Below are 12,743 nucleotides of genomic sequence, written 5' to 3' on the forward strand. Positions count from 1 at the left end.
AAATAATAATGTAGTTTAACCATAGTTAAGTGCTAACAAACAGTCTGTATGTCAGGTAAGTATAGGAGTAAACTTCTGTCATGGATGTTTTTATAACAGGTATATTTTCTACTAAGTATGTTATCAATATAAACCTGTGATTTATTCGACCATGTATACTTATGCTGCCATATGTCCTTGAAAATAGATTACCATTTAGATGAAAATCCTACTCATATTAATCTCCTTATACATACTTATATATGTTACAAGTCTGTCTCAGTCCAGCAGCAACAAAATATCTCAGAGACAAATCAGACAGAGAAAAAAAGACGTCTAACATCCAAGTTATCAGTTGTCAGTCTGAAGAATAATAATACATTTAATTTGTACTGCACTTTGCATTCATATTGAAACTCAGTGTTACAGTATTAATAACATAGAACAACAACAGAAAGAAAATATTAATAATAAGAGTTAAGATGAAAAAGCCTCACTGGTATACAAGTACATTGAAAATCCAACACAAGACTCCTCAAAGTTTAAGACTAAATAAAAACCCTACAAGCACACAGTAATGAACATCACTGAAACAAAGTTTTAAACCAAATTATTTCCCCAACATTTATCTGGTCACAACATGCCTTTTTTAATATTTCATCATCGTTCAGTAATATTTCAATAGGTTTCAATGTGACTGTTTTTAAGAACCTGGTCAATGGCGCAAAGATGGTCCAAAGATATAGATGGCTAGCAAGAACACACACTGAGTAAACTAACATCACTGCTGTCAGTCTTAATGTATTAAATACATTAGGATGCTGTTTTTAATACTAAACTTGGTCAGTCCACAGCACTTTCAGGTTATAACTGCAGAGCAAATCATTATAAAACTATTTTCAGTCACATTCAATCAAGTGTTCCTCACATCATGTCTTCAACATCTACTTAAGAAACAGTTAAAACACTGAAATATATATATATGTAATTTTGACACTGACAGTGCGAGAACAGACAGGTAGTGTAGGTTTAGGGTTAACAAGGTGAGTCGCTGTGAGCTTCTGAAGGCCGAGCAAAACCAGTTCATGACTAGCTGCATTAGGAAGTACAGATAATAAAACTACCAAGACACAACTGTAGATTTGATCAGCCACAGAGTCGACACAACATAAAACATGTAAATATGTGTTTGCATATGCGGTAAATACACACCAGGCTCTGCTCTGCATTATTACTAACTTGGCACACAATAGCAGTGATCAGGTGAAATTCACACTTGTGAAAAGTGCAATCTGTCTGAAATAAGTTAAGATATCAGGGATCATTTGCAAATAAACAATAATAATAATAGACAATAATACTTCAAGCAACACACCAGGTAAACACGGAACTATGGACGATCTGTTTTCAATACTCATCCTGCATCATTTTCCAGTCGACGCTGGTGGGGCGACACTCAGTGGACTGGATGGCGTGTCTCACTGCTGTAGTGAAACCAGTGAAACCAGTGCTCTTACTTGAGGTGAAAGAAGCCGGACGGTTTTGTTGGTGCAGCCATTAGCATGTTAGCTTGGTTCTTGTGAGTTATATGGATCTATAATAAATGAAAGACAATTTGGGTTAATTACAACTGAATTATTTGGGTTCAAATTCCTTTAATTTGATCAAACATTATTCTGTCTAATATTAAAACAAACAAAAACAACAGCACTGATATTTTGATGACACATCACATCCTGTGTTATTTTAGCTCTCTCTGGTCCACCTCCAGTGTGCACCCTCAGCCATGAACCCTGACTTTAAATGACATCAGACGCCTGAATAGAGTGAGTGTCTGAGTGAAACAACCTCTCTGAAACTGCAGCTTACCTTCATGACGGTTATAGTTTTTAGTTTTAGAGAGGTATGGATTGACTTTTATGGTCATTTGGCTGCAATTTGTGCTGCGGTTGAGTTCTACTGCATTATACTAGTAATTATTTTAATATTTTGTCCACCCAATTTACAGTATATCTATTAGGGTAGACTAAATATTAGAAACATTGGTCTAGCTTTGTGTGTGTATAACTTCAGACTTCTCCTGCTGTCATTTTCAACATTTGAATGCTATGAATTATGGGCAATTGGGGGAGGCTCAGTTGGTATTGCAGGTTTGCCATGAATCGCATGGTTTGCAGTCCAATCGCTGAGCTGTTCCTGTCTACATGTGAAAGTGTCCTATGGAAAAATGTAAATCATTTTGGATTAAAGTGTCTGCCAAATGAATGCAATATAATGTGATACACTGTAAGTCTGCAGGATTGCAGACTCATAGAAAGTGAGCAGAAAAGGCTCAAAAAGTCAGCGAGAGTGTCAGTCATTGAGTTCACAGTGGGACAGCCCTGAGCTCTGGTGGATTTATTATGAACGTGTGCCAGTCCAGACCGGACAGACGGACAGTGGCACTCGGCCTCAGCTCACACAGATAAATATAGTCAGAGTAAATGTTAACTATGTTACGCTAATTGAAATGTTGTTGATGTATCTGGTTGAAGAAAAAGGCAGCAGTAACACACACTCCATCACAATAATCAAAATAAATGTGTGAATACTTTTAATTACAGAGCTAAACTTGTTGAAAATTACATTGTTATTATCACCATTACTTGTCTTAACTCTGAATCAGAATTGCTAATAACACTTACAGTACAAGGAGGTTGCATCCACGGCTCCCCATCAATTTGCATGGGCAGGGCTTTGACTGTTCTATACACAGGGAGGAGTAACAATCAGATTTAATTATACTGAACCATTTATACTGTATGTGAACATTATGTCAAAACATGTGTCTGCTTAAAACAGACACGGGATAATTAGGAGGGACACCTGACAATATAATGCAATCTTAAACAATAGCCACAAGCAACTCTGGTCATTTTTGAGGCTGTGGTTTGTGGTGTTTCTGTATGAGGCTGTATTATGTTATGATATATTCATCACCACGTAGGTAAAAGTACACAACCTGATGGTAATTTTAGAGGTCTGCGCCAGTCTGTGCCCAGTCTTCAGTCCAGTGTAGATCTGTCCCATCTCCATGGCTCCTTCCAGCCCCACCACCTCCAGACGTTTATCGCTCATATCTGGAGAGAGATACGACACACAGATACAAGGTGAAACAGTTTAAAACCAACACTACTGATGAGGTGATTTATGAGAGTACAGAACCAGCCAAGTCTCACCTTGTGAGATCGTTTTGAGAAGTTCAGGGTCAGTGATGACCTCACTATGCTCCGCCTCTGCCACACCGTCAGGCTTCTTGGATTCGCCCCAGAGGTTGGAGCCTCCGTGTATGCTGGGTATGTTGAGGACAGCGATGCCCTCCAGAGACAGACTGCTCAGGTCCAGGTGTCTCCCGCAGCACTAGCGAAGGCAAAACAACAGGTTGTTTTGTGTTTACACCACTGAAGAAAGACAAAATTCAGAACTTGAACTGCTAATTATTAGATTTGGCGAAACAGCTACATGAGTGCGGTTGATGTTTTCACCTCAATGGTGAGACACTCCTTGAGCTTCTTGCAAGAGGCAGAGATGGTCTCAGAAGTGGCGAACTCAAAATACCAAAGTTTGTTCTTCATTCTTAAAAATAACACAGAAGAAATCTTCAACATCAATGATCTCAAAAAACTAAGTTGTTGTTTCATGAAAAAACATCTTTACACATACAGTTAAAATGAAACCTCACCTGCTGTTGAACCTCTGTGGGTGTTTCTCTCTCATGGAGTGGAAACGATGAGCAATAGAAGCATCCTGCTCACACGGCACAAATGAAATCATGTTAAGTCCTATTTTACACAATATATTCATGTTTCTGTGTATGTCCGTATGAAATTATCAGACTGTTTTTTTGCAACTGTTTAAAGGATTACAGAAATCAATCAATACTCATGTGCAATGTTATTAATTCCTCCTTGCTGAGTTTGTGACTCACCACTCCAATGGAGAAGTAGTTGTTGATGATCTCGTAGGGAACAGGGTCTCCTACTTCTTGAGGATCGTCCGGTATCACCTGGATGCTCCAGCGGTCCATGGGAACCAACTCACTGCCTTCGATCTCCTTCAGGATCTCTCTCAAATCAGACCCCTCATATCCTTTCATGGGAGAAGCAGGTATATAACTCTTTGTACCAATGTCAGTGTGGAGGCATGAGCTAGAACTGAATGCTTGGTTTTACCTCCTCCCCAGCGTAGACAGCGAGCCAAGTCGTTCCCTGTGCCCAGAGGCAGGACAGCCACTGGAGGATGCACCTGGAGGTCTGCTTTGTCTGCAATCAGGTCAGTTATTTAGCCTCAGAGATAGTCATCTTAATTATCTCTCTAAATCTATGCAGCAGTACCTATAGCATCCAGGAGCCACCCGACTGTGCCGTCCCCTCCACACACCAAGATCCTGTACTCACGCAGATTATGGAAGAAATGAAGTCTGGAAAAAAAATAAGTCAGTGTTAATGTGAAGAAAAACAAAACACAATATGCAATTAATGTGCGGGATTAGAGTAGTGAAGGTGTGCTGTACCCCGGGGCTGGGCCTCCATTAGACAGGTTATACACTTGACGAGGGTTCAGCAGGTACTGAAACTTCCTGAGCACCCTGTGGAAAAAAAAAACAAATCAACACACCCAGAGACTGAGAGGGAACAAATGCTTATTCAAAAATTAAGGTGCAACCAGTTCAGATCATTTTGTAGTGTACAAATGTAGTGTACATTTTGTAATACTGCACAGCCTGAGCCTGCACCTCGATAACATAATCTGCAAAGAAATGACAGTTTAAAGCCATATTGATATTTGTGCCACCCTATATACATATGAAAACTTACCTTTCACCCTGCTTTCCTCCACTTTTTGGATTGACAAACACCAGCAGAGGGTGGGTATCTGGAATTGGTACAATCTGAAGGAAAATAAATTTAATAGGATTTACTGGAACATACAACTCATATGAAGAATGCATACATTATTTCAGTACTTTAAGATATGTGGACACGTGCTGTCAGTTGGCCTACTGTACAGGTTTATATTCATACTATACAGTATATATGGAACTTCTAAGGCATTGCATAGACAAATCTCTTAACATTTATCATCTGTGTCATTTTTTTTTCTTTCCTATAATGGGTAAGCTAGATTTATTTTGGGGTGGCGTATCACTTTAAATTTAGTGACTGCATCAGTGGGTTTGTCTGTCAAAGTGGATAACCATGACAGATGTATTTCTCCAGTGACATCACGCTGAACCGAAAAAAAACAGGCTAAAAAAACACTTGCAGAGTCCTTAAAAAAATCACCAAAAACATCACGATAAATCACTGACATGGATATTCACCCAAGCATCAAGGATATGCAGATGGCAGTGCATGATGGTTGTACAAATGGAAAAAAAGAATAAAAGTATGTGTTGAGAAGAGCAGACCTGCAGGATGTGGCCATCAGGGGTGACATTCAACAGGCTGGTGTCCTCCTCCTGGGGGGAAAAACAAGACAAACATGCAATTTACTCAAAATAATCCTGAAGAAAAGAAAATGCTCAATAAAGCTTATTGTATACAGTAGTATTTTATAATCACTTTACCTTTGAGACAGCGTATATGGCCCATGGAGGGAGTATATGATCTTTCAGCGGCCCACATTCACAGGTTGATATTCCAGAGAAAATACACTCATCATGACGCTTAACAAAAAAGAGACAAGACTTAGTGAACATAGCATAGCAGTGATCCCTCTTTTGTTCATTTTGATATCCTAAAGCACCTGAACACACAGTCCTCACCATCTCCTGGCACCACACACAACGCCTCCCTGCTAAAGTTTTGATCTTCTTATGGCAGACCTGACACTTTGTGGAGTTACAGTCAGCTCTGACCCAGTCGTGAGCCGCTATCTGAGACAAAGAGGAGCAGAAAACAGCAGAGAGGTTGAGGACCAAGTGTAACCAGTGTAAATGTTACTTATCCTTTTATTAACAATGTTACAAACCTCAGCTGTGAATACAAATACCACAACTACCACTGCATACTAGTCCGCTTGTAATTACCTCATGTTGTTTTCACATATTCTTCTACTCACAATGTCTAGACAAGTCTTAAAATGCTGTCCAAAGTCATGAGCATCGCCCCAGGAGCGATGTTCATGTTCACTTTAGTGGTGCCAAAACAACAACCCAACCCTGAATGACTGCAGGAAAAATCATGTTGTTGTTAACTTGAAAAGAATTGACACAGACCACACCTTCCTCCAGAGCAGCTGAGGAACTTTAATATGGCCTCGGATGGCTTTTTGGATAACCACTGACTTGGCAGACACGCATCACCAGATCAAATATCTGTAAAGCACACTGGCACCTCCACCTCCGCAAGCAGCTCAGGAAATTTAAGCGCTTACAGATGAGTGTGAATCAGTGAGTTGTGGCCGTCACACTGCACTGGAAAAACGGTGAATGAACTTTGTCTACGCTTGTGTAAAATTAGGACATTTAACAGATGTACCGAACAGACTGTGCCAGATGTAATCCGCACTTTAAAAAAACACTGATGGGTTGAACTTATTACTGACTAATGCACTGTAATGTTCTCTGTTGTTAACGTGTTTGCTGTGGTTTTTGGTTTTGCAATAAAAGAGATGTGACATGATACGTTCTCTTAAACATGACAAATGACAAATATACTTATAGATATATAAATGATAATAAAATGCTCATGTTAATATTACTGTAAATCTGTAATGCAGAAATAAAACCAAACCAAAGGAAGAAACTGGATATGAAGAGGAACTGTTGTGCTTCTTACACCCATGTCTTTTTTAGATTTGACAAAGGTGGGAGCACAGGGTTCGGGATTCTTGTTGGCACACTGACTGTGGACGGTGTACTTGCAACCTGAGGGCAGAGAAATGGAGAAATATTAGAGAAGTTCAAGACAAAAACATAGCTTTCTCCAGTAGAACTTTACAGAACAGTTTTATATCTTATTATATGTACTCTTACTTATGGGAAACTGTGACACTGACAATTAACAGACAGTACAAGTGAACTGGAAAAGGCTGGACTACTCCAGTTGATTTGTACTGTTGTATGAGGTACTTGGTTGCCTCCTGGTGGTGGCTGTGAGTGCTTACAGGTGCAGCAGAGTCCCTGCTTCCCGAGTCCGAGCAGCATGCTCTGACACACACTGCAGTAGGTTGGCTTGTTGAAATGCTTCATCCTCCAAATATGCTGCCCGTCCTTCTCTGTCATCTGTGAATGAGGAGAAAAAGGAAATTTCCACATTTAAAAAAAGGAGAAAAGCAAATATAACTGGGCTGTGTTGTTCATTTAAAGTTGTATCATTCATTAAAAAGGCAAAAGATGTTGTAGTGAAACTTAAGATTTGCATGTGCAGCCAAATTCTCACCTTCAGTCCAAGCAGAACAAGTAAAGGCACATTGGTCATGCCTCCCTTCAACCACTCCTCCAACGTGACGGTGCCACTGTCGTCCACATCGATCGCTGTCATCATGTCCTGAAGCACCTGCCCAACCACAGAAACATCTCCTGACAATCTTTCATCTAACTCCTGTTTATCTGTGTGACATAATAAGTTTTATGACAACCCCTCCCTGTAATTATCATGACCAGTTTATTACTTCCTTATACCTTCCACCATGTAAAAATATATATGACAAATCCAAAACCTTTGTGATTATTGGGATTTTTGTGAATTTAAATCATAAAGGCTTAAAAATAACATACAGGTCTGAGTTCTGTCACGTCCCAGCCCAGGTAATCTGCAGCTCGCATCATCTGGGTGATTATACGATCCACTTCCTGATGAAGAAACAACAGCGTTTACATTCACAGTGGAGTGGTGGTGTGACCATATCCTTAATCTTAATCCTCCTCTGCATCTTCTACATCATCTTATTTATTCATGGTTTGTTTGTTTGACGACATAAGGGTAGTTTAAGGAATGTTTTTATTTTTCCCTTTGAATAAATACTTCAATTTTTAATCTGGGCAGGTTTGTATAGAATTAAAGCTTTTCAAATAAGCTGAGGAGGAGCAGAAGTTAAATGTATTAATTAGCCCATTAATCAAGCAACAAAACAGTGAATTTGACTTGTTTTTACATTTTGCAGAACTAATTGCAAACAATAAATGTGCATGTGTTGACTGTTTTAAGTGAACACAAAAGAATCCCAAATGATTTTACATAATAAATGTGATTTTAATCACATGTCAGTTAGAGAAACTTACTGAACTGTCCAGGAGTCCGTTACAATCTTTGTCGTAAAGTTTGAAAGTAACTGCAAACACAACACAGAAAGTCAGTGATGCAAACATTGTCTCTTCACTTTCTCAGACCTTCAAAATCATCACTCTTGATTATCGATCAGTCGTGAATGTACATTAAATGCAGCTGCATTGTAATAAATGTGTCACAAAGAGTTCAGAAGGTGAATGAAACCAACATTCAAGCTTCTCCCGTGGCTGTCCGTCCTCCAGCACCGAGAAGTAACAGGACACATCACGAAGAAAGACCCCACCTGAGAAAACACGTAGGAACTTTTGACCCAACTGGAAAGCATTATTACATTACTGAGGTCTAAAGAAACTACACACTGTGTCTGACTTTAATAACCAAAGCAGGATATTTTAAGCTCCTGGTGAAAATGTGGGACAACAGTATAAAAAGCAAATAGTTTTTCATTGGTTGGTTATTGGAGCAGGTGCACTAATCTCCAGAGCTACGCCTACGGACATTCCTATGACACAACACTAAAAGATAAAAATAAACAGACAAACAAGTTGGCATTTGTCCAATAGGAAATACTCTTAGTAGCATTCTTTCTTTGAATATTTCAGAAAGTTTTGTGGTGCATTCCCAACCAACTAAACCAGGAAGATTAGACGTGCAAAATGAGTTACCTCCTTTGGGCAGAGGGCTCTTTGTGGAGCCATCCTGCTCTACGTGTTGGAAATAGCGGAAAAGACGTTGGCAAAAATCTGCAGGGAAGTCATCCACCTCTAGGTAGGTCTTGAGAAAGAGACAGAAACCCACAGCGTCGACACACTGAGGAGAGAATTCAAACAATCAGACTGCAATTAGCAAATCATTTTCCTTGGAAGTTTCCTAGAAAGAACAAAATTATTGGGAAGTAATTATGCTAAAAAAAAGTGACAATTAGTAATTCAACCTAATAGATTCTGCATAACTACAGTATATTGTAGTACTACTATAAGTTAAAGCACAGCAGGTCAGCTGAACATGCAAAACTGTCCCCAAATGTTTCACTGCCCTGGAAAGATGTGTGTTTGAGTAGGTGCTGTTGCATGACTGACCTCTCCGAAGCTGTGCTGGGCCAGCCGACCCCCGGTGTGAAACTCCTTAATCACATCTTTCACCCTCAAACTGCTGTCTGCGAGCACAACGTTGAAGAGATCAAAAAGTGAGTGAAATTCATGAATCTAAAAGGGCATAAGAGAGGATTTAGATTTAATGCCATCAACACGTCGGCCTGCTGCGGACACGACTGATGAAAAAACTGAAGAATACTACAGTTGAGAACAGAGAAGCTTAGAGACTAATTCAGTTCTTTGTCAATTTGCCATTTGTCCCGCGCATTAATTACATGGGCGTTAAAACAGGAACCAAATGCGAGATCATCACTCCATCAACTGTGGACACGCAGAGTGGATCCTGCATTAAATCTGGCTTTGGCTCCTGATGTCAGAGGTAACACACAGTGGTGCTTTTCTCAGGTCCAGGGAGGCGCGGGTGTAATTATCCATCCATCCATTATCCAACTGTGCAAATAACTCCCCCCCACCTCACCAACACTAAAAGCCTACAGACTCATTTCATTTCTTTCAAAGCCTCTGAGTGTACAGTAGAATATTTTTAGCACTGCGCCACTTTTTCTTTCCTGTCAACAGGTCTATCAAAACCTGCATTAGCTGCGACCCCAGCGCAGGAGCGAGCATCTTCCTGTTGGAGTTCTTGTTTGTGTTTTTGTGTTGATGGTGAATGATCCTCCAGAGAGCATTTTGAAATGTTTTTGTGTGTGGATGGTGAATGAATAAGAAGAACTCCTTCAGTCATTTATTTTACGATACTAATGTCCAGTATGACCACCTTAGAGCTCACTCACAAATTTGACAGCAACTGGAAACACATTAAAGCAAATCAGAGATCCAGGAACAAGAAAAGTTTGCACTCCCAAATCAATCTGAATGTGTTCTTACTTGTTTCCTTTCAGGTTCTATGTTCAGCACAGTGGAGCAAAATGCAAAGATGTTTAAAGTGAAGACGTTTCAGCATTTTCCTCCCCTTCACCCGCCTGTGCTGAGAATGTAAACTGAAAGAATTTAATCTAAAGAGCTCTGTTATTGATCCGGTGTGAAAACCTCTCTTGTTCCCGCTGGACTTTGACTATAGTTACACGTTACATGCACACAACTGTCTTCTTGTCTTTGGTTTTTCCTCTACCTCTCTTTACCTTCTCTAAGTCAGTGACCCATTGTTTCTTTAATTTCTTACAACTTCAAAAGCATCATTCCTAATTATTCAGTCCCAAGTGTATATAAAAGGTAGCTACTTACTAAAAATAAGTAAAGCTGCAACGATTAGTCAACTAATCAATTAGTCATAATCAGCAACTATTTTGAGTCATTTTTTTAAGTCAAAATACCAAATATTTGATGGTTTCAGATTCTGAAATTTGACAGTTTGCTGCTTTTTCTTGTCTTATATTATTGCAAATTGAACATCTTAAGGTTTTGGACTGTTGGTCAGACAAAAAAAAGGCATTTTGTCTATTTGTGATCGGAATTTTCACCTGATTTTTAATGTTTTATAGACCAAAATAATTAATTGATTAGTCAAAAAAATAATCAAAAGATTAATCAATAATGACAATGATCGTTAGTTGCAGCCCTAATAAATATTTTCATTTGTATTGATCCATAGCAAATGCTTTTTGCTTCCCCTCTTCCATTGCAGGGTCAGTGAAGGGTCAGCTACACAAACGCATCCCAGAGGTCACTTAATGCAGCTGAGTGTTACATGCAAGCGATTGTTGAAATAATGTTGAGTCGGACAGTGAAACTTACATTCCATGTAGTGCTGCAGCTGGATAAAATCCACAGGAGTCAGAGACCCCTCTGCATCATCGGATGAGGCCATGTCTATCAGTTGAACAACAACAGGACGGACACAGAGGTGACAGCGCGGAAAACAACCTGCAGAGACGTTGTAGAAGCAAGGAGCGAGTCTTTTGTGCAATAGCTCTTTGGTCAATGAGGGTTTTTAGAGTGACTCACATAAACAATAAACTGGTTTGCCACCATTCCTGAGATTAGACATGGAAATGATAAGTCAAACACTCCCCTCTCAAGGGACAGCCACAGAGTTTAGTTTTAGATATTCAGATAGAGATTTCCCTTCTAATGAGGAATCACCAGAATCCAGTGCAGATATTAACTCACACAATTCACATTTAGGTCACAGTTTTGTAATAAGAACTAACAAGAGGAGGAGGTTACTCCACAGTCAGCTCACATGAAGCAATAAGTGATACAACATGGCAGGATTTATGAGGCAGAGTCTCAGCAAAGATATTTAAAAGCAAGCCTGTAAAGGTAGAGACTGTGCTGCTAATCATGTCCAGCTGTATTCTTTTTATAAGTCTTCTAGCCAGCCAAAAACACTGTAATATCTCATCAGCCTAATGAACCTACAAATCAGAGTCTAGCAGAGAAATCAACAACTGACAGGTAGGACTTTGTAGTTTATTATGCTGTCTAGGTGCTGCACAGGTGTTCAGTCATCCAGACAGGAGCACGGCTGGTGCTGAACTCCTTACCTTGTCAGTCTCTCTCAGGCTGTCCCAAACACAGAGCGGCACTTTGAAATGTAGGCTGACGGCAGCTGGTACTTGTGGGTAAATGTCTGGCGCGGTATTAGCGGATATGAGGGATTAATGGGCGGAGGAGGAGCTTTCAGCGACATAATTACAGTTAGTGGCACCGCCTCGCATGCGCACACGCGCGCACACGGACGCACTTGTTTGATTTATTGCGTCCTTCCAACAAGTCGACACGTTTTTTTGTTTGTTTGTTTTTATAAACACTGCAGCTTTAAGCCTTAAAAATTAAAATCAGAGTGAGTTCAGGCTCTCCGGTTTGCAGCTTTGAAGGAGTGAATGAGCAGGTGTGAATGAATGAAAGACCAAATCTGAAAAACTTGCTGTTGTTTAAATCTTTCCATTTACAAGTCACAGGTGAATTGTTTCCTTAAAGGACTGGTTTAAAATTTTTCAAGTCCAACATTTTCTATTAACAGCAGCAGTTTGTGGACTGAGGTTAGACAGTCAGTTAAACTTACCCCTGTAAGACAAAATAATGCATTTTTCTAATTCAAAAACCATCTCAGTAATAATGCAGCTGTCCATCATGCTGAAGGTGACAGGATTGGTAGTTTTTAGGTGAAGCAGATTGAAATGACTCCTTTAGCACAACTGCAGCTTAAACTGTTTAGAGGATAGATTCGTAATTTTTCATGTCTCTCTTAAAGCAACAGTCAGGTGTCTACATGAACACTGAAAGAGGTTTTCCTTGCTGTAATCATTCCTCCTGTTTATACTGGCCATTAAAAAGATCTCCTTCAAATGTTCTTTCAATGTAAGTGATGGAGGATAAAGTGTCACACAGCAGTCTGAGTTAGTTATATCAAGTGGATATCTGCCACATTTAC

General features: G+C 39.7%; 1 protein-coding gene across 1 annotated transcript; it reads right to left on the reverse strand.

Annotated features, from left to right (window-relative positions):
* Positions 1–377: 377 nt before the first annotated feature.
* dgkab (diacylglycerol kinase, alpha b) lies at positions 378–12,451 on the reverse strand. The gene is made up of 24 exons (XM_042401045.1): positions 11,854–12,451; positions 11,102–11,230; positions 9,332–9,408; positions 8,918–9,062; positions 8,461–8,535; positions 8,246–8,295; positions 7,742–7,816; positions 7,404–7,520; positions 7,129–7,246; positions 6,801–6,889; positions 5,786–5,896; positions 5,588–5,686; positions 5,429–5,479; positions 4,836–4,909; positions 4,532–4,606; positions 4,353–4,438; positions 4,191–4,280; positions 3,947–4,107; positions 3,701–3,765; positions 3,504–3,594; positions 3,198–3,378; positions 2,981–3,098; positions 2,664–2,724; positions 378–1,573 (listed from the first exon to the last, which is right to left on the reverse strand). Exons 2-24 carry the CDS (start codon positions 11,172–11,174, stop codon positions 1,493–1,495), a joined length of 2,163 nt encoding a protein of 720 aa, XP_042256979.1. The 5' UTR covers positions 11,175–11,230; positions 11,854–12,451; the 3' UTR covers positions 378–1,492.
* Between the last annotated feature and the right edge of the window lie 292 nt (positions 12,452–12,743).

This window comes from Thunnus maccoyii, chromosome 3 (assembly GCF_910596095.1).
Source record: "Thunnus maccoyii chromosome 3, fThuMac1.1, whole genome shotgun sequence".
Lineage (NCBI taxonomy): Eukaryota > Metazoa > Chordata > Actinopteri > Scombriformes > Scombridae > Thunnus > Thunnus maccoyii.